Consider the following 23,168-nt stretch of genomic DNA (forward strand, 5'->3'; position numbering starts at 1 on the left):
TATGGGTGATTTTCCTTTAGACTTCATTCTAAAAATTGACAAAAAAAAAAAAATCAATAATGCCTTCTTTGAGGATCTTTACAATTAAAAAATATTTGAATGTAAATTTATATTTTATATATATTGTATATATATACTATAAGTGTCATTAACTATGCAAGCAGAACACATTCTTGAATTTTTACAATGAAAAGCCAACAGCCATCACAACTGTTTTCTTTTTTTTCAATATTTTAGAAGATTTATTGTTATAAATTCTAAGCTTCATTCTCAGCTGATAAATATATGAAGATGGGCATTTTGCCTGTTGTGGCCTTTGTACAACCTCTGACAATAAAGTTCGGTGAATGAAGTCAGAACGGCCGATCTGGCAACACTGGCGAAGCAAAACGCTGCACATGCGTAGCGGCAGGTGTTGACCATCTGCCACCGTTGTTCAGTTGAGCGTCGTTTGTGTTCTGTGAAAGACTTGTTTTACAAAGTGCTTGTTTAGTGCGTTGGTTCTTAACTGAGAACAGGAAAATCCACAAGGAATTTCTACCTGAGGGAACAACAATGAATGCTGCAAGGTACATTGAAATTTTGACCTGTTTCATGAAACGTCTACGCAGGGTACGACATCAGTATGCACAACAAGGTTCATGGTTTCTTGTTCACGACAATGCTCTCCCTCACACAGCCAATATCGTCAAATAGTTCCTGGCAAAAAAAGGGAGTGGTGCAAATTGAACATCCACCATACTCGCAAGATCTCAATCCTCCAGACTTCTTCCTATTCCCACGACGCAAACTTGCTTTGAAATGAAAGAGATTTGATGATATTCCTGACATCCAATGGAACGTGACAAGGCTTTTGAACTCCATCCCAAAAGAAGACTTTTTGCAAAGTTTCCAGGACATGTATAGGAGATCTCAGCGGTGCATAGTAATGGGAGGTGACTATTTAGAAGGACAGTAAGGTAACTTTTGTTAACATTTCATCTACGTTAATGTTACAGGACTATTCACCAAACTTTGTTGTCAGAGGTTGTATTTTTATTGTATTATAAATTTTTAATTATGAATTTTGCTATTGAAGTCAAAAATAAATTTAATTCTTGTCAGAACAAAAGTTGGTCAGTCCTTTATTCCTTTATTTTATGAAACTTTGAGATTTTGTCAAGAAAGAAAACAGTATTTTAACAAAATGCAAGGTTATAATGTCCATTTATTTTTTATAAATATCCTGTTCATTAAACAATGCTTTAAAAGGTAGAATAAAAGTTTCAAACTGATTTAACTGATCTATAACTATGGTAAACATAGGAGGTTTTTAGTAAAATGATTGAAAGAAAATATTTTAATATGAAATAGTAGAATCATCAAATTTATAATAAATAAAATGCAAGTACTCTTTTTCAAAACACAGCAAAGAGGAAACTCATTCATTTTTAAATTTTTTCTCTTCAAACAATGTTCCGTTTTGACATCTTTGCTTATAGAGTTTTGACCTATATTTAGAAAGCATAAATAATAAGTAGATGGAAAATATTAGGGTGTATATATATTAGGTAAAACTAGCATAACTTAATATGCTCATGTTGATGATAATACTTATGCTGTATCTTGGTAGTTTGGTGACAAATACATCTACCAATTTTGTGGGTGCTTATAGTCTTTCAACAATATTGAACAAACGCAGCATAACAATGGACAAATTTCAGCTTTTGTACAAAATATATCTCATCATGCTCACTACCATTACAAACAAGACAATCTTAACATCATGGACACTTGGACATGGCAATAAAGTGGGACCCCCTACAAACTGGAACAGTTTGTGAGCGGAAATCACAACAAAAGATTACCATGGTACCCTCACACACTAAAGGCTCTGACCACAATTAATATGGCATCAAATTTGTCCATTTAATATGAATAAAGTTAGCACACAACATGCAGTACTTCACCTACAAAAAAATATATTTATCATAGAAACTTAATGATAGTTCAATTTTTATCAGGAAAAAATTAGTTTTTATTACTTAAAGTGTAATATTAAACAGCCTATTTTCAGTAGATAATATTGATATGCCCAATAAAAAATTTATCCAACAAATAAGTAAAACTTGTGCTATATGATAAGCACACAAATTTGATATTTAAGTAGATTATTAAAAGACAAAATTACAGTTTTAAGATTTGATGAAGAAAATACAAATAAAAATCAGTGTTCATTGGGCTTCCCTTTTGGTATAACTCAGCCCAGAAAACTCCCCCTTTTTTTTTTAAAGCATTGCACACAAGCTAACAATGCCATTTTTTTTAGCATTTAATGCCATAAATGAACTGACACTTCAACAAGAATCAGCTATACACAAGTAGGTATAGCTTGAGGCACAGGTATGAAACACGATACACGTTTTTAGGCCTTTTCATATACATCATCATCATCATCTGCATCTTCATGAGTTAGTGATATGGTTTCTTGATCAGCATCAAATCTTGCAGTGAGATTATTTGGAACTCTTTCATATTCAGTTCCATTGTGACACACACACAAACCGGCTGAACGAAGCTGAAGGAATATAAATAGTACTATAAACATGATGGTTGCCAAACAGCATATCACTAAAACGATGAGCACAACATCATTTCCTTGAACTATACTCCCATCTAAGCTGTCAGAATCATAACTTTCTTTATCACTATTGCTCGGATGTTCAACAGATACGATGCATATGTCTAGGATAAAAAAAAAGTTATTATATTTTAACTGAATTCTAAAATTTTTTTTTATTTTCATCATCACTATTTCTAAATATCAATTTTTACCACAAAAAATAATGAAAAAATCCTTCTTCATACAATATCTTAATGAAAGGTTTTGATAGATTTTACAAAGGTTTTTTATAGTAAAATTTTTCTTTTTTCTTTTTTATACTTAGTGAAACTCATATATTTCACCAGTAAACATATTAGCAACAGGCAATTTAATTGCTATTGCACGGAAATGGTTTGTAAGATTTTGTCTCAATCCCATTGATTTTATTGGTACGAAAATAACTGCAGAGAAACAGAAATCACTATTTTTCCCAAACAAAGATGAGGAAAAGTGAAACTATTTTATTTTAACTCACTATATTTTCTTTTTGTTTTGTCACATAATTTGAATTTCTAAGCTACAAATATAAATTACTTTTAAAATTCCTGTAATTGCCATCTTCTTTCTATTTATAAACATATTTATACACTAAAACAACTATAGTAAATTCCAAGTTTAAAAACTCGATTTTGCAGTATATTCATAATTTTCACTCTTCTCAGGTCATCTGGGCATATATAAGGTAGAATTATCCTACATTTATTTTATATACAATGAAAAGTTGATATAATAATACTCTAGACACATTACCGCCACAGCAAATACATTAATAACTACTCACAGCAAAATATTGCCACCACCCAGTTGATTAATAAAATTAAATTATGTGTTTCAACCCCATAAAGAAGTTTATTGCACTACATTTTTATGTTTTACACAGAAGGTAACAAAAGCAATAACTTGATAAACACTCTTGAGTGGGACAGGTGGTTAATGTTATTAGACTACCCCAAAAAATAAAAACTGATGACATTTTCAAAACTATATTGAAACAATTTTGAGCGAACTATAAAAAATATGTTATAATGGTTTCAAAATCTCAAAAAAAAAATATATATATGTAGAGATTTGTCATAGTAAAGGATATGGTTGCATTTAGCACAGTTTAACATTAGATTAAAGGCAATTCCCAACAAGATTTCAAAAAATACTGTTATAGAGACATTTGTCATTACTAAAATGTCTGAGTGATGTAAAAGATCCGAAACAATCTAGAATAATTAATTTTAATTTAGTTATATTAATGTTACATTAATATAAACTTGTGGCTTGCAAGTGCAAACAAAATCAACATCGATGCTCTTAGATTGACATACATCATTATATCCAGTCATGTTCCACACACGATGTGCTTAGAATAATTTTCATAACAAACTCATGCACGCTGCTTATGTCATGGAAGAGCATCACTTCATTTGCATCTTCTGTTGCTATAGTTACATTGAGTATTGTTGTAGAGACATTTGTCATTACATTGAATATTTGTGTATTGAGATTTCATTGTATAGTGAAACCTGTCTAAGAAGGACACTGTATGAAACAAACTTGTCTTGAACAAAACCAAAAGATAATCTGTTGAATAATTAGTACTTTGAAACGCAACTCTCTTCAGTCTCTTTTGTATTTCACCCCAGAAACTATTAATCTTAGCATTATGGGTAAAAAGAAAAGCAATTTCTGCAAGCACAAGGTTACATGAACAGGGCAGCATGTAAAAATGTGTTTATATTGTAAATCACTGTGGTATGGTAATTAGTAATAACTTTTAGCTTTGATTGTGGATTTTATGTATCATGGTATCAAATCAATAAGTCATCAGCACATATTGGGAATTTACCTCCACTATGTTTGTCACAGTTGCAGTTTTGAATTTCAGATGACTGGCTTAAATTTTTCAAGTTTTTATTAGAATATTATTGCAAAGGTGGAAAAACATTTCTAGCAGAATGAACACCTAAGTACCACCAGCAGATGTCGCAAAACCTTTAGAGCATTGAAGGAAGAACATGCACAGAATCTTGATAGAAAATAAAATTTTCACTATGGACTGCAGTTGCAAATTTATCAGATATTAAAATTTTCTGAAACAAATGTGTTTAGCTAAAACTTCTTTCTTCTTTTTAATTTGGTATCATTTCCATATAACATTTAAATAAAAAAATTGCGTAAAAAAACTTTTGCCACTCCCTTATTATGCATCAAAATAGTCTTTTCTCAAGGATATATTCCAGCGCTAAAACTTTTGTGTGATAGTCTTAAAATTCTGATTCAGAATGAAGATGGAACTTTTATGACAAAAATTGCAGCAATCAGGAAAATATCAAATCGATGAGAAATTAATTTCTTTTTAGCAAGAAAGTAAATATTAAAATGAAAAAAGCAATATAATGGAAAAATAATATAATAAAAACATTTATTGTGAAAACTCATGCATACACACAAAAATAATTTTAACAGAATCAAATGAAACATCATATATGTGACTGTAAAAAAATAAGAGTGAATGAACTGAATAAGTTAATTATAAGTAAATCATTTTGTTTCAACGATGATTAAATTAAATTTACTCTTAACTTACACTGTATTACTGTGATGTTTGATATTGATAATTATCATTATTCTTTCAAGAGTTAGATGAAATATCCATAATTCGTTAAGAAAAGATTTTCATGTTGAACACTTCTAACATTAGTCACGTGAAATGTTTGAAAAGAAAAGGAAAAACTAAGAAAAACTTGATTATACTGAAAAATACAATGGAAAATAAAAACTTTCATAATTAGGCCTCTTTTTCCCCCTCCCAGAAACATCAGCAACCAAGATAAGTTGTATACCTACTATTATCTTGAATTTTTAATTTGGTTTGGTAACTGTGATACGTTTTCCTTTCCTTGAAAATATTAACTAAAAAAGCTTTAAAGAAAACCATAATTTACACCTTAATTTATATATCTAATATACCTGGTTTGAATTTCATCATTACTTAGAAAATATCTACAATTTTGAAATTCAGCAAGTTCAAGACCCATATACATTCCAGATAAAACTGTAAACTTCATTTGATTTTTACACTATTTCCAGATTATCTCAGTGTGTTTTTATCTTATTTTAATCTAACTTGAATGCTTAGAAATTTTCAAGTATAATGACCATCTTCTAATGTGTATATATTGGTGTTCTATTGGATGAAAAGGCAATATAGATCAAAAGAAAAAAAATTAGCAGCATTGAAAACAAAAAGAAATGGAAATGAAATCTTGTTTTTTGGAAAAAAAAAATAACTTTTATTGTCTAAAGGTAAAAAAACATTTTTTTTCCATCAGAAAATAAAAAATTAAAATTCCAGATGTACTAGTACTAACTTTAATATAAGAAGGAAAACTAGTTTCAGAAATTCGAAAAAAAAATTGCTAGGTTCTCCCTTCATAAATAGGTTTGGATGATGGTTCACAGGAATTTGTTGTAAGGAATTTTGGCAAAGCATAAAATGGTGTGAAAGCACCCCCTGAGCTGAAAGATAAGAGAACATGAATATATATATATATAATAAATATATTTGGTACCAAACGCCATATAATCTTCATGTGTAAAAAATATTACCACAGACTTTTACAAATTTAACCATCAATTTTTTTTGTAATTAAATTCAGAAAATATTCAAAACTGCAGTTTAGCTTTAAAAATTTTTTGATTTGTTAAAATAATTTAATAAAATGTTTAAAAAAAACCTTGCTAAAGAAACCTATGAACAGACACTATCTCACAAGCTTTCCTATTCCTTTTTGGAGAATTCATTCACACAGTCTCATTATACAAATACAACGCCACAACAAGCAAATTGCCCAACGAGGTGGCTGACTTAAGAACATCATGGATCCCCGAGCCATTTTTTGGAGGCCCTACCTACTACCGCTACACCACACATGCACCCCCCCCCCCCGCGGAACCCCCAAGGAATCGGTACATGCGGGAATGTGCATGTACGTGTAGTGAATCCTGACGTGAAGTTTTTTGTTTTTCTGTAATGCTTGTTATGTGTAGTGCTGCCATCTGCCACCAGTTTTTCTAACTATGAGTGAAGTGTTATGATTGAATGATTTATCGTTGTAGGACTGTTGCTCTCTGTGGCGAGACTTTTTAACAGGGAGAATGGCTTGCATTTGCGCCTTGAAGTTGGGAACCACAGAAAACCAACTTCAGCCGACCACCACTGTGGGGTTCGAACCCGGATCCTTGCATCGCGAATCCGTCACTATAACCGCTCGACCACCAAGCGTACCACAATATAGTTTAAAGCCAATTCTTAATGACTAGGAACACAACCATAACAGAAAAAAAATTATTCATAAAACCATTAAATTTGGAGGTTGAATTTACCTATCACGTTGCTCTTTCTCTCTTGATGTTGGAAAATTTAATCATCTTTCAACTTGACAATATCTTAATTTTATAAGACTGACAAGAACACTGATGTACAAAGATTAGCATATACTACACATCACAAGCTGAGTTAATCAAAAGATGTTTAAGAAATGATTAAAAAATAAGAATTATACTCACTTGACATAATGAATGATACTGGTTTGAATATAATAATAAAAAAAAATTTACTCCTAGAAAAAAAAAAAAAAAAAAAAAGAGACCTAATTGTAAAATAACTACTGTATATACTTGTGTATAAGCTGACTCCCTCACTTCAGGACCAAAATCACCACAAAACTGCAATAAATTGAAAATCAGAGTATAAGCCGACCCCAAAAAATCTGTGCATTTCAGGGAAAAAAAATTCTTATATTTTCATGCAAAATTAATAGCTTGCGGAAATTTACAATAGAAAATGATTCAAATTTTTTAATCCATTTCTTCTGAGTCTCCAAGCTCATCGTAATCCATCAGATAATCATAGTGGGTGCGGCATCTTCGCTTTTATCCTCATCTAGGCTGTCATAACCTTTGTTACTTTCAAAGAAGGTATCTTCAGTTCCATCCATCGCATTGAGGGGTCAGCTTATATTTGGGTCAGTTTTTGATGAGAAAATATTGACCCCCGCAATCAGTAGTCATTTTTGTAGCAGTGTTCCAGAAATCAGAATTATTGGTATGGGATATATTCAAACCTCACAGAACCGATAATGTCAAAGCCGAGGCAAACAAATCAAAAACATCATTGGCTTTGATACTAGGTGGGCTAACGTCGATTGTACATCTTTAGATGTGAGCATCAACAAGCCTCTCAAAGACTGAGGAATTTGTGGATCGAATGGAAGAGTTCCGATGATAAAGAAACTAAAAAAAGTGTTGCCTTGAAGAAATCTGACATTGGCCTAGTGTGCCAATGGGTACATGAGGCGTGGAATTCTGCTTCTACCAAAATTATCACCTGTCAGGTGACATTAGCCCACCTAGTATCAAAAGCCAATGATGTTTTCGATTTGTTTGCCCCGGCTTTGACATTATCAGTTCTGTGAGGTTTGAATATATCCTATACCAATAATGCTGGTGTCTTGAACACTGCTACAAAAATGACTACTGATTGCGGGGGGTCAATATTTTCTCATCAAAAACTGACCCGAGTATAAGCCGACCCCCCCCCCCCCCCACCTGAGGAACAAATCTTTCCACACAAAAACTTGGCTTATACACAAGTATATACGGTATTTATGCATTTTACAAATCAAGAAAAATTACATATAGGTTGTCCTTCCATGAATGGCTCAAATGTAAGGTGGATGGTGGTAAAAAGCAACCAACAATGATAATTATAATTCCGGAAATGCATTTGTTAATCAAAATCTCTGTCAGCTGAAACACAATGTCCTATTTGTTTCTTTGGAAATTTTTTTTCCTACCTGGAGGACAGTGGTTTGATCTTCTGCAAAGGCATGTATCTTTCCGAAAACTCATTTTCACATTCTATTCAAGTTTTTCTACACTTTGCATGAACAGTGTAGAGTGACATCACCTCTTTGCACTTCTCTACAACAAGTTGCTCAGCACATATAATGATAACACGTCTAATAAATTCATATAATAAGGTTGAAATCAAAGTGAACTCCTGCTGTCAATTTTGGTTGATGACTAGGTTATTTCCTGATTGGTTTTGCATTATCCTTCTTGCAAACCGGCACAACTACGGTCCATCAGCATTGGACAATTTACTACCGTTTTACCCGCCTTTAAGTGGTAAACAAGTTCTTCATGAAGTGTATGTGTAAATAGCAGTCTGTGAATTATATCTAGAGTTGTGCATGAAGTTGGTGCTGTAATCTATATTTTGAATTGTGAATAAAATGTAATGATTGTATATTGTGCCTCCTCTGTTGTTCTCTATGACAAACTTTTCAATGGGGAGATAAGATCACATTTGCACTTTGAAGATGGAAAACAAATTTCAGGTGACCACTGCTGTGCAACCAGTAGGGTTCAAACCTGGGTCCTAATGATGCCAGCACAGCAGCTATGTATATATCTTATGTGCCCAATTGTAGATGTTTATCATATTTTAATGCTGCATGACTGCATCATCAACAATCTAAGGCAGGCACCTTTGACATCAGTAAACATGTTACTAGATGTTGGATTAGAGGTTGCTAGAGCTTTTGTTGCAATTATCTCTAGTAAATGTCACTATAATGGAAACCTCTGTGTTTGTCCTTCATTTCCAACTGCTTGCTACATAGGCAACCACAAATTCTATAATGAAAACTGGTGGTGTTGGTGAGCACTACCATCTGTGACATTGTAGCCATAAATTTAGAGGACACCATGTGTATGTATAATAATTAAAAATAACCAACACTATAAAAGATAAATTTTCCAAATCATCATAAACACTTTACTTGTGTAAACAGAGCAAAAAAAAAGTTTAGGAATTTTTATAAAACTTAAAAGTTAGCTTTCAATGAAATTAGCTTACAAATGCTGCAACAATGAATTTTGTAAAAAAAATAAATAAACACACACACACACATATATATATATATATATTAACATTAAAAACAAAAGCCATTAGGAAAAATTCAAGATTTATCGATACGATAAATAACTATTCTACCTAGATTTTTGCTACAAGCACAGCATCTCAACAATTCCTTGGATTTATTACAGCATGGTAGACATAGATGGTTTGTCTCATTTAGTCTCAATGGAGCTTGGCATGATAAACAGTTGTATGCTGAGGGGCCATTACATCTTCCACATTTATCATGACATCTTTTACATGTCTGAAAAAAAATGTTTTTACGTAATCAAAAGACACTTAAGAAAAGCTAAAAATTGTGATTTGTATTTTTAGGATTCTTTTGCAAAAGTTACACTAAAAACCTAAGAGAAGTAGAAACATTTTTTTAACTGCATTACGTTAGCGAATGCATCCATATCAACTAAAACATTCATTAGCTGAGGCTAAGAACCATGAAAAAAATCTTCATAAGGCATTAATCAATTTGTAGTACATCAACACTTTTTATGGACTTTTTTTTTTCACACACAATAATAAGTTTTCATTTTCTTAATTTTTTTCCAGCCATCTCACTGGGTAATTTGTCTGTTGTGGCCTTCAAATTTGTATTTAAAAAAACTAGCCAAATTATAAAATAAAGTTCGTGAAACTGGTTGGTATTTAATGGATTAAATAATCCATTTAATTAGTGTTAACATAACATTATTATTAATGTTGTGTTATTAATGTATTTTTGCGGCTTGCAACAACTAAACTGTGTTTTGCATATATGAAACTCTTTTGTTTAACCATTTTGAGCAAAATTATTCATACAAAAAAAAAACAATTACCAAATTTTAAACCTAGTAATTAAGTACCAGAGCCACATTCATGGGGAAACTAAGGAGTTTATAAGCTTGGTACACCCTAAGAAAATGCATCTAGCTAAACTTTTCTGAGAAAACAAATCTTTTACCTGCGAATATTCATCATAATATTCATCATCCAAACATGGCACACATTGACCATCAGCATATGAAGCATTTTCATAACAGCTTGTGCAATGAACAGGCCCAGATTCTTGAAAAAAAATTATCATGAATGAAAACTCTGTTTTTTAATGCTTCATAAACATGAATAAAAATGTCAGATATTACTCAACTTGACCCTTTCAGGCCAGGGACAGAATAGCTACATTGAGTTTAGGACCACACCCCAGAATGGCATGCCCGCAATGAGGGATTTCAATATCAATCATATCTTTCATTATTTGAGCAGTGTATTGTTAAAGCAGCTATATCAAGGTGTATTTTATTCATTAGAAAAAATAAATTTTTCAATTCATAGGTAATACTGAGAACAAACACTGCACTACAACATAAAACATGCAATTCAATGTAATTGCCTTTATGAATTTAGTAATACCTAGCACATTCTACATAAACAATCCTGAAGCTGTGTAAATCTCACAAACCAATCAAAAACACAATAATTCACACCGTACTAGTAGGGTACATATAATTAGGATTGTGAGAACATAAGCATAAAGATTATGCACGCAGCACTCATCCTTCAGCAACATAACTTTCTGAAACATACCCATGTGACACCTGCCTGAAGAAAGATTAAATTAATTGATATACAAAAATAAAAACTTATAAAGTGTGCGTAAACTGCATGCTTCCTAGTTTATGGCTCAATAATGGTAGTGATGGTTTACAGAAAGTATATACAGACAAACCCTGATTTAATGAATCAGAAAAAAGACAATTTTATTTGTTAAATCAAGGAAATAATTAAATCAAATTGATCAGGAACACACACTTGAAATGGCAAATTTTAAAAGCTTTTTACTTTGAGGTTACTGTTAAAAATTATTTCTGACAAAAATTGAAAAAAATATATATATTAACCCTTTCTAAGGCCGTAGGAAATATACTTCCTACCAAATTCATGAATTTTTAAATGTCCATGGTAAGCTATTTTACCACTGCTCATCAGATGTACCATCTATTAATAACTTCAGAGAAACAAAAATTAATTTATCTAAATAATCTAATAAAAAAAATATAATTGTTTGAAAATTAATTTTATCTAATAAGTTAAATGAGTTTCTTTTCTTAAATCAATCTTAAAATCCAAAAAATATTTAACATACCCTTTATAGAAAAATGGCCTTTCAAATGGTTAACTTAAGAATGAAATTAGGATGCATGAAAAAATTGGTTGATAGAAATTTGTTTACTACGTCCAACATTTTCTTAAAATTCTGTTGAAATTTTATTTTTTGGCTAACCAAAAAACAATTTCTCCTCAGATGACCAGCCTTTCTTTGCTTGTAAAGACAAACTTGAAGTAACTTCATTTCTTTACTGAAATCTAAACACACGGACAGCACAATGTTTTATAGTATTGTGTACACCAATTGGCCACGTAAACCTTCCCATGCACACTCTAAATGGCTTTATTGCCTTCTTTTATTCAAAAGAAACAGATTACTGCTCCCTTTTTTTTCGTTTCTCTAAAGATGGTCAAATCTCCTGTGTTTTTGGGTAGACGACACATAAGAAGAAAAATTAAGGCTAGCGCAAAACAAAAAATTGTCATATCAAGGGTTTTTGTTAATTAAATAAGGGTTTGACCTTTAGCTTCATCAGAATTTAAGAAAAAAATTGTTGAATCAGAGTTTGTTATATTGGGGTCTGACTGTAAATAAATGCAACATTGTAACAGATATGCATCACATGCTATCAATACATGTCAAATTCCCCCACTTAATCTCATTTGCAGTATGCATTTAAGTATGCACAGGTAATGCTAATATTTTTTGGTTATTCTTACCTACTAAGCTGAGATGTTAAACTATTATTAATTACATCAGGAATGCCATCCTGAACAACATATGGGTATTTTTAGTTGCTGGCATCATCGTTAGGAAAGTTTAGTTGATTTCAGTGAATAATCAACTTGAACATAACATTCAAGATAGAATCTTGGCCTAGTAAATCTATTGCAACATGTTCCCATACATTGTTTCTGAAAGCTTGTGTACATCATGTGTGCTATGCATTGTCCTTGAGCAATTTTTTGAACTTCTGGTTGCAAAGATATAATTTATGAGACAAGCAGCAGGCATTACACAAACTGAACGTTTTTGGCCGGAATCTTATTGGCATGGTAAACAACTGTGTGGATGGGATCGCAACCGGTTTGTGCATGGGTGCTAAAAGAAAAGCAAAAGCTATATACATTTAATACCTCTAGAAGAACCAGGGTATTAGATGTGTAGACATGTAAAACATTACACACATAAAACTATTTCATCTGGTTTTGAAGGTGTCAGCAGTTTAGCATTTCTTTAAACTTTTGTTTTTTGTACTTACTGTTTCGATCATGAGATATTAAAATTTTTACATAAAACTTCTCTATTAAGCAAATTGTCATCAACAGGCAATTCAATTTTAATGCTACAAAAAATTGACCTGGGTTAACCCTATTTCTAAGATAGGATATTATAAAGACAGGGTTCACAGGGTCAACTGAGTTCCTCTGACCCTAGATCACACAACCTCTGAGAAGTATTGCAATGATGTCATCTTATCTTATGTTAGCATACACATTTCCTGGTTGCCGAGCTATGCTGGTGCTATGTGTTGAGAGGGAAAATTCCTCCTAGTATGCACATTAAAATAGATGGCGCTTAGAGCACTTCAAAGGGTACAGGACGACTTAGTTCCTTCCTGCTAGGCTGCTGTTGTGATCTAGCTGCCTTTATGATTTCACTGCTAGTGTGAGCACTGCTGGTGTGCTTGGTGTTCTCCAGCCAGGGTAGTGACCTGCCAAGTCATTGTTGAGGTCTCTAAAACAAGTGGATTGAATTTCTATTCTGAGGACCACGCCAGGAGTTGCATTGCTGAGTTACTACCAGACAGCCTCACAGTGCCGACTTGCACGTCGGATCAACCTCCAACTCTCTTGCTTCATCATTTATCAGATGGACACTATGGACTTGTTCACTACCGTCAACTGGACTCACCGGACAAGATGGACTGACTTGCTAAACTGTGCCATTCAAAGGACTGATTGCTTGGTGGACTTGACTTGCCTTATTTCATATCCCTCATCTTATGTAGAATGAAATGTTTGTGAAATGTTTTTCTGTGCAGAATTCTTTGATTGTTTAGGAAACTTATTAAATGATTTTGTTCAATTGTTATTGCCTGGTTATATACAGCGATGTATTCAAAAACCTTAATGCGCATTAATTTTGCAATTTTCAGCTCTCTTGATGACATTGCTATTGGAGCTGGCTGGGCTGCATTGTGCAATCATTCAAGGCTAACTGTGTCTCTCTGGTTTTCCTATTTGTTCCATTCAATCTCGCCATACATTTACCGCTGATGCATGCAAAAAGCCCAGTTCTAGATACTAATTAGTAATCGAAACATATGGCATCCTGCTGGACTGTCATCATGAGGATCTAGGTTTGAACCTTATTGGCAGCATAGTGGTGGTCGGCTGAAGTTGGTTCGGGTCCAAGCTTCTGTGATTTGCTTTTGTGCAGTACCCTCCAATGACAAAAATTTGAATTTTCCTTTCTGTACCGGGAAAAAATTCCCCTTGGGAAGAATAACTTTTGGCAACCACATTCAAATATACTAATTCTTCCCATTTCTATAAATTTTTAGACCATTTACAAGTTTATAGAATACTTATATATATATAATATGCTAAAAAAATACAGCAACCCAATTAAAAATGCAATTACAAAAACTAGAAATAATATACAGGCTGTTTTGTTAATGGACTGACAAACTAAGAGGATTGTTAGTAGACATCAAGAGTAACAAAAATTGCAATGGAACATGGTGTTGCAAACTATGTTTGAAGGATGAAGATTACGAAAAACGTATGCAGGTTTTGATGTCACGCTGGAAAAACAAAAAGTACAATAATTAATTCAAAAAGATTTATTTGATAAATTATTACAAGAGTTGTTGGAAGTGGCCGTCCTTGACATCATTCCACAGTCTACAACGATGTAAAAACAATTCCCGGATGCGCACGAAGATACCAGGTATGCTTTCAATGTCTGCTGCAGCGACAACAATTTGACTATACAAGATCCTCCTGTGTGTCCATAGGCATCGCTGTTGGTACAGTGCTAAGCACCCATTGCTGTCTCCTCGACCATAAGTCAGATGCATACCAGCGTATTCCTCATTCATGTAGTCAGCCATCACGATACTCATTGAAACAAATAACTAACTGCTACATGTGCTTACTATCGCAATAGCGCTAATTTACATCATCTGCAGAACATGATCCTACCCCAGCGCATGCGTTTCACGATGGTGCTTATGTCAGATATGGTGAGCAAACCCATGAACGCATTTAACGATCAACTGACATCCATCTTTTGTCTCTTCTGAACTCAGAGCTTGCATGCACTTTTTGCAATTTTCACCCTCTCAATGTGGTTTGTGACACCATGTTCCATTGCAATTTTTGTTCCTCTTGATGCCTACTAACAACCCTCTGAGTTTGTCAGTCCATTAACAGAACACCCTGTGTAAGGTTATACAAAGAAATGTGTTATGCCTCTAATGGTCTCTATCAGATGTTAATACAGTAAGAAAAAACATAAAACTTATTTTTTCAACTCTTATTTATAAGGAAGTGGCCACAGAATGAAGTGGTTTTTTGTAATATGTCTGCAGAGCTCATTTTTCCATTCTGAGAAAAACTGCCCATGAAAGAAAGTAGGTCACAGAATAGAAGTGGTGGAAATTTTACTGCAGTTCATAAAATATTTAAATCTTTGTGGTGATTTTGGTTCAAATTAATAAGTATTCACTTCAATCAGTGTTCAGGTTTTCAAGTACAAGTAAAATAAAACAATATCTTGTAGATAAAATTTAAAATACTTTAACACAAAAAAACTAGGATTTATTGATGAATGAAAAACAAAAAATTACCTGAACATGTTCTACACAGGTGATAACAAGGCACACATTCTGTATTTTTATCAAGTGGAAAATATCCTTCTGGACATGTTTTAACACATGAATGGTTCATCAAATAATAGCCGCTCCTGCATGAAGAACATTCTGTATGTGAAGCTCCCCAACAGCGTGAACATGATTCATCACAGTATTTGCATTCCTCATTAGACTCATACGATCTTCAGAAAAGAATTACTTTCATTAGGTGCTATAAAATAAAAATATTGGGCAAAAAAATCATTTTCATACAGTAACAACAATGAACTTTCCCACCTTTTCAATTTGGAACATGTTTCTTTTTCTTCATCCATATACTTTTAGTTTAGTGATCAAAAAGAGTGGCACAGAGACAGGAATGAAATATTATCTATTCTCAACATACTATTTATTAGTCCCTCTCATAGAGAGTCTTGGATAAGACATTTCATTGTTATATAACTACAGTAAAAGTCTTATAATGACAGCTCACAATCACAAGAAAAATTGTCATTGTAACAAACTCCTGTCAAAAGATGACAGGTTAAAACAACTTATCCCAAACAAGATGCCCCAAAGTCATTCCAATAGCAGATATTACTGCTGAGACTGTCACTAAGGCTTTCGTAAACATCTGGGTTGCCAGAAGTGATCGTTACCAATCAAAGCAGACAATTTCAGAGTGATCTCTTGTGATCTCTCTGCAAAGTACTGGAAGCATACCACTCCATACCATCCAGAAGAGAGTGGTGCCGTAGAAAGGTGGCATTGCCTCTTTAAAGCAGCAATCAAGTGCCCTTCCTCAACAGATTGGGTGGGAGTATTGCCAATTGTTATTCTCTGACTAAGAGCAGCATACAAGCCGGAACTGGAATGCTCCACTTCTGAACTGACATGGTGAACCAATCCAGACTCCAACACAGATGTCGATGAGAAACAGTTGCTCACCGAATTATGACAGTACTTTTGGGAAATTCCATCTGTATATATACCAGCACATCTCACCACAATAAATCCAAAACATTCATCCATAACAAACTAGATCATTTCACTCATGCTTTCCTTTGCAACGATGCTGTCAAGAAGCCTTTGCAGTGCCCATATGATGGCCCCTATGAAGTGATCGCAAGGCACAATAACACTATCACCATCAAATGCAAAGGAAAAAACACGAATGACACCAGCACACATTGCCACAGACAGTGATAGTCAAAACAGCAAGCCCTTTGTGACTTGTTACAGCAGGGCAAGTCGCCTCCCCAACTGCCTCATTTTTAAAATCCATATATAATTTGTTCTTTTTGTTTCTACATATATTCTTTGTAAATAATTAGTTCATGTGACCTGCACTGGAAGTGGGTACTGTGGTACTGCAGTCGTGAACAAAAGCACATGCTTGCGGGAGAAAGGAAAATTGGTGAGTTGCCATTCCATTTGCACTCAACAAAATGTCATATCTTTTTTCGCTATTCATATGAATAAAATCCTCGCTGTTTATTTTCATGGTATTTTGTAAATCTAAAAATTCATTGTGTCGCTTACCCCTGTGGACAGCCAGACATGCATATTCCATTATGTAGAATAAACCCACTTTCACACTTAGTGCAGATATCAAATTTGTTTGTGTAGAAACATGATATACACTTCGGACTACACCTATGACATTCTTGATCCTTAGAGAAAAAGCCATCTGGGCATTCTTCAACACAATGACCTTCAAAATTGAAAAATCTGAAAAAATTTATGCAAATATATATAAAATGTGGGACAAAATTAAAATCTTATCAGCAGGTCAGATAATATAAAACAATAGCTGTCACACATATTGTTTTGTATACACCTGGGCCTACAATAGTGTATGATGTATAGATAAAGTTAAATAGACATCAGATGCTACAGAGTAATGCAGTAACCTTTGGATTAAAAAAACAATAAACAGTATTCAAAAATAGGCTTCAACCAAGCATATTGCTTTTGAAACTTAAAAAAAAAGTCTAAAAAACATTTTTTTTCCTCAATTTTTTCCAGGACTAAGTATTAGTCCCTTTTTGTATTGGTAGACATGCTGACATAATTTTAAAAACTTTGTATTGTTTTTGCAGACACCAATTCAGTAATCACAAACAAAAAATTTCAGGCTCCAGTACAAACTTTTTATTCACCATGGTAACCTGGCAGTATATTTCAGAGTTCCACCACTATACAATGACAACACGATCCTATCATGACTGCAAGATAATTACAACCGAACCCCAATTTAACACAACCATCTGTTTTGAAGATTTTTTTTACTATATCGAATCATGGTTGAACCAGTGTATCAAGGACTTCTAACGAACAATCTCTGAATCCTATTAATATTACTTTGTGTGACTGATGTATTTTACTTTATAAACATTAAATTTTTTTATTTGGTTTGAATTAATTCCTAAAACTGATTCAGTTTTTGAGATATTCAAAAATTTCAGGGGTATATTCTAATTATTCATGTTTTGCTTATTCCAGTCTTTTAACTATTTGGATCTTCATCATGTGTTTCCTTATCGTCAATGATGGCTAATGCGAATTTTTTATAATAATGTTATGTAGTAACATCATAACCAGATACAGGCTCTTGAAAAAAGGAGGAAGGACATGAACAAGGGTGTGTACAGTGGGGGAGGGGGCTCCTTCATCCTTCTCTATATCCACCAGAGTACTACAGTGATTCAAGCACACAAGAGCTAATTCGACTTAGGCTTTACAGTTAAGGGGTGGGGTCATTAAAGTATTATGTCAAGCTTTGATGGGGAAGGGTTTTTGCTTTTGTTTACCTTTGATGAAAAAGGTGGGAGGAGGAGTTGTAAAGAGGATTATGAAGATTACATAAGCAAATGAGTGTGAAAATGGGAAAGCTTTATTCACAAATCAAAATTGAGAAAATTGAGTTAACATAAGTCGAGTTTTAGGAAATATCTTCATTCATTTCCTATAAAATCTAATATCCCATAGAACCAAACACATGTAAGTATCAACAATTCCTATTAACTGAACTCACTTGCACTCAGATAAATTTTTAATTAAACTATATTGACACCCTTCTAGCAATAGGATTAATGCTTCATTTGGAAAATGCAGAATCCATACTTGGACCAGATCAAGAGTGTTTTTTATATTCAACTAGATCAGGCTCCTTTTCAACCAGCATGGGTGACATTTTAATGAAGACCACAGAACAAAAATATACTGAGTCAAGATATCACTCTGTCTTCACCAAAAGTACCTAAAAGAGATGTTTTCTGCCTTATGACTTTACCACACTGATTTCCAATTTGGGCAATGGAATGTTCCTCGGGGTGGTAGAAGCTACGGGCATAATATAGGATCCTATGGGTTAGATTGGGTTGAGAGGCGATGGGAGAAAAAAATTAATGAAGGAGGAGATTAGGCAAAAAAGGTTGGGAAACTATGCTTTAGCAGCATGGTGTGGGACATTCCAGTGGATGACTAAGCTGCAATATCCTCCATGATACTTTGCATGAAATACCTATAGAAATATTGGGTTTGTGCACCCCCTCCCCTAATATTTTTGAACCTCTTTAATATTATCAATAAATTCACACCTTTGCATATTATACGTTTTTATCTACTCATACAAAAAATTCTCAAAATTACATTTTTATCTCAAATCGGTACACGCACTTGGAAAGCAAAAGAGAAAGGGGTGTTTTGTATTTTTTAAACATTATTATCATTCATATATATATCATATACATCAGGGTTTAAACTGGATAAAAAATTCCTTTCGCAAAAAAGCGAAAATGGGGGGAAAAGCTTTAGCAAAATACTGCAAATGCTAATGTAATGATTGATGGTTGGACGTCTACTCCTTTCGTACCTCCTGTATGCATTTTTGCGAAAGTGGTTGCTACTTTTTTTTGCATTCTATGATTTTCTTTCGCATTTTGCAAAAAATGCGACCGTAGCTTAAACCCTGATATACATCTTGGAGAACAAATAAAATCACCACTTATGATGCAATATTACATCAGTAACATTGGACGGGTTAATCAAAATAGCAATGAAACTGGTATGCGATTCACATACCAGTTTCATTGCTACACATACCTGCCAAACCAGTGAACATGACATGTTCTGCCAAACAAAAGGGGTGATAGACGAGCCCAAGTGGAACATGAAACACCCTACTAACCCTGTCCTATTTTGAACCATTTTCCATTTATGGTGGATAATCACTTATGGAAAAAAAATGTGTCAAGTCTCAAAAAAACCTAACTTTGTGAAGTTTCTGAAAGACCTACAAGCCAACTATTTTGAAAGAGCAGAAAAATCCTTCAAAGTCACCAAAATATCTGGATTTAATGGCAAGCTACACATGCTGAAAGATAGACAAAGTTCAAAATCAAATCATACTGAACATTTTTAATCTCCAATTCCGCAAACACCCTTGTAGCTATAATCAATCAAATTTACCAAAAACCTGTACATTGTACCAGCTTTCGAAACAGTGTACAATAAATCATATCGGTGTTCTGGTTCAGGAGAAATTTAGCCTTTTGTTTGCAATGCATCACTGAAATCAGTATTTCTCAAAGTAGATATTCAATGAAAATTTGGAATTGGCAGTTACAGATTTTAGCCACAATTTGATTTTGCAGAAAAATTCCTATAAGGTGACATTACCTCTATTTACAGAATATCTATATTCAATGGTGAGCTTCCAGTGCCAAGAGATTGGTGAAGTAAAAAATCAAATTGTTGCCAAAACCTAGTAAAATTACTTCGCTTTGCTGAACGAAGATTTCAGTAATGTATTGCAAACAAGAAACTAAATTTCTCCTGAACTGGATCACTGATATGGTTTATTGTAAGCTCTTTTAAAAGCTGGTGCAATGGACAAGTTTTTGGTAAATTTTACCAATTGTAACTAGAAGGGTGTTCACATAATTACAAATACAACACTACAACAGGCAAAATGCCCAGCGAGGTGGCTGAGAAAAAGATGACCATAACAAATATGGATGTCATATATTTCAAAAATAAAGCAACCCAATTAAAAATGTAATTAGAAACATTATAAACAATATATTATGATAAAATATTATACAATGCCCATAAAGAATACTTATGGTTGTCTTATTCTAAGTATGGATAGCTTCTCGATTTACCCCAACATGTTTATCATAATTCTTTTTAAACGTGTCAATTGTGTTACATTTTACTACCTCCGGGGGTAAGTCCATTTATTGACAACCCTATTAGAGAAAAATTCCCTGCGACACCATAACCTTGCATTGTTCCTCACCAATCGATACTGGTGTCCCCTTGTAAAAGCAGTCGATTGGCGGTGTACTAGAAGTTCATGGTCCATTCTATCCATCTCATTGAAAATTTTGAACACTTCGATCATATCTAAAATCTATATCCAAATTGGCGACAATTTGGTTTTGAACTTTGCCAATGTTTCAGTGCTTGTAGCCTGCCATTGAATCCAGATATATCAATGTACATTTATATATGTCATTTTATATGATTTTCTCTGCTCTTTCCAAAAGTGTGCTTAGTTTCCATGCAGGTCTCTTGGAAACCTCACAAACTGGGGTTTTTTGAGACTTGACATTTTTTTTACATAATCAATTATCCCTCTTAACTTGAAAATAGTTTGAGATAGGACAGGGTTGGTAGGGTGTTTTATGTTTCTCTTGGACTTGTCTAGCACCCCCTTTTGTTTGACAGAACACGTCACATTAACTCTGTATATAATAATAAAAACCCAATAAACTATCTTATCTAAAAACTATTCTAATATACAAGCTATTTTCTTAAATGCATGTATGACAATAAAAAATATCAGTCAAAAAACACAAACAGATGAAAAAAAGGCATATATCTGTCATTTCATAATATTGGTATACCATCTCTTGTAGGACATGAATAGTTTCAAGTAATAAAGACTTAATATATGTGATAATCTATCAAATCTCATGATTACCCATCATGACAATATATACAATCTGCATCATATGGTCCTTTACATAGAGCACAATGTTTTGAGCATGGCTTGCAAGATCCATCTTGATCATACCATCCTAGAAAAAACGATATTATACTGCTATATTAAATAAATGAAACAGTTAAATATCACTGAACATCCTCTCCGAAAAGGATATCTTAAAGTTGGGGATCATTGATGAGTTTTCAACACCTTATATACATTGTAGTTGTAGGGATTTCACCTTTGCTGAAATGTGGTATGAAGTTTAGATTTACATGTGCTCTTGAAATACAAATACAAATATACAAATACAATGCTACAACAGGCAAAATGCCCAACGAGGTGGCTGAGAAAAATATGCCCATAAAAATATGGATGTCATATATTTCAAAAATACAGCAACCCAATTAAAAATGCAATTAATAAAAATTATAAACAATATATATACACATGATAAAATATTATACAATGCTCATAAAGAATACTTATGGTTGTCTTATTCTAAGAATGGATAGCTTCTCGATTTACCTCAACATGTATATCGTATTTCTTTTTAAGCGTGTCAATTGTGTTACAATTTACCACCTCCGGGGGTAAGCTATTCCATTTATTAACAACACTAATAGAGAAAAATTCCCTGCGACACCATAGCCTTGTATTGTCCCTCACCAATCTATACTGGCGTCCGCTTGTAAAAGCAGTCGATTGGCGGTGTACTAAAAGTTCATGGTCCATCCTATCCATCCCATTGAAAATTTTGAACACTTCAATCATATCTCCTCGACACCTGCGTTTATCCAATGTAAACATATTCAAATAATAAAGTCTCTCTTCATAACTCAAGCCCCGTGTGCCAATAAGGACACGCGTAGCTCTTCTCTGCACCCCTTCAACCAAGTCTTTGTCCCTCTGTAGGTAAGGTCTCCAAAACCTTACAGCATACTCCAGTCCAGGACAAACTAAGCCTCGAAAAAGCAAAAGAATGACTTTAGGAGAACGCGAAGAGAACTTTTTGAAAACGAGACCAAGCATTCTATTCATTTTCTGACCACCGCTGAACAATGTTCAGAAAACCTGAGCCGTCAATGAGAATTCCCAAATCGGTGACCCTAGTTGGATCCGGGATAGTGACACCATTCAACTCGTAAGAGAACCGTGGGTTGTTCAAACCAAAGTAAGCGACCATGCACTTATCAACGCTAAACGTCATGCTGCAATCTTGTTTAAGTTGGTGTGGAGCAACTAACTCCCTATAGTTTTGATTCCCCATTAGCTTCACGTCATCTGCGAATTTGTTAGCAATCCCATCGATACCCTGATCGAGTTTATCGATAAAAAGTGAAAAAAGTATAGGGCCAAGGACATTTCCTTGAGAAACTCCACTTGTGGTGCCTGTCTAACCAGAGAATTCCCCCTTCACCATAACTCGTTGCGACCTATCTCTTAACCACGATTCTATCCAATTCAACAAGTTGCCCCCAATTCCAATCTCGTGTAAAAGCTTCAAGAGTTTACCATGTTGGACCCAATTGAATGCCTTCTGGATGTCATATAGTTTATCATAGACAACAAGAATCGAGTGCTCAGATTTGTTGAAAATCAGTCCTA

The 23,168-nt window shown here is 33.6% G+C and overlaps 1 protein-coding gene across 2 annotated transcripts in view; it reads right to left on the reverse strand.

The window, feature by feature from the left end:
* Positions 1-984: 984 nt before the first annotated feature.
* The window catches only part of Fur2 (furin-like protease 2), a 162,158-nt gene continuing 139,974 nt past the window's right edge, over positions 985-23,168 (reverse strand). The window contains exons 19-25 of one of the 2 annotated variants that reach the window (XM_089253427.1): positions 21,558-21,654; positions 17,108-17,296; positions 15,563-15,768; positions 10,561-10,664; positions 9,699-9,867; positions 6,007-6,154; positions 2,605-2,724 (exon numbers count right to left, since the gene is read on the reverse strand). In XM_089253427.1, the coding sequence (XP_089109553.1) occupies positions 2,703-2,724; positions 6,007-6,154; positions 9,699-9,867; positions 10,561-10,664; positions 15,563-15,768; positions 17,108-17,296; positions 21,558-21,654 (935 nt within the window). In that variant the 3' untranslated portion in view covers positions 2,605-2,702. Of the gene's footprint in view, positions 2,725-6,006; positions 6,155-9,698; positions 9,868-10,560; positions 10,665-15,562; positions 15,769-17,107; positions 17,297-21,557; positions 21,655-23,168 lie in introns of both variants that reach the window. The other variant, XM_089253426.1, reaches the window with a different exon arrangement.

Source organism: Pholcus phalangioides, unplaced genomic scaffold (assembly GCF_987345545.1).
Source record: "Pholcus phalangioides strain wild (caught in Gottingen) unplaced genomic scaffold, Ppha-v1.0 ptg000039l_1, whole genome shotgun sequence".
Taxonomy (NCBI): Eukaryota; Metazoa; Arthropoda; class Arachnida; order Araneae; family Pholcidae; genus Pholcus; species Pholcus phalangioides.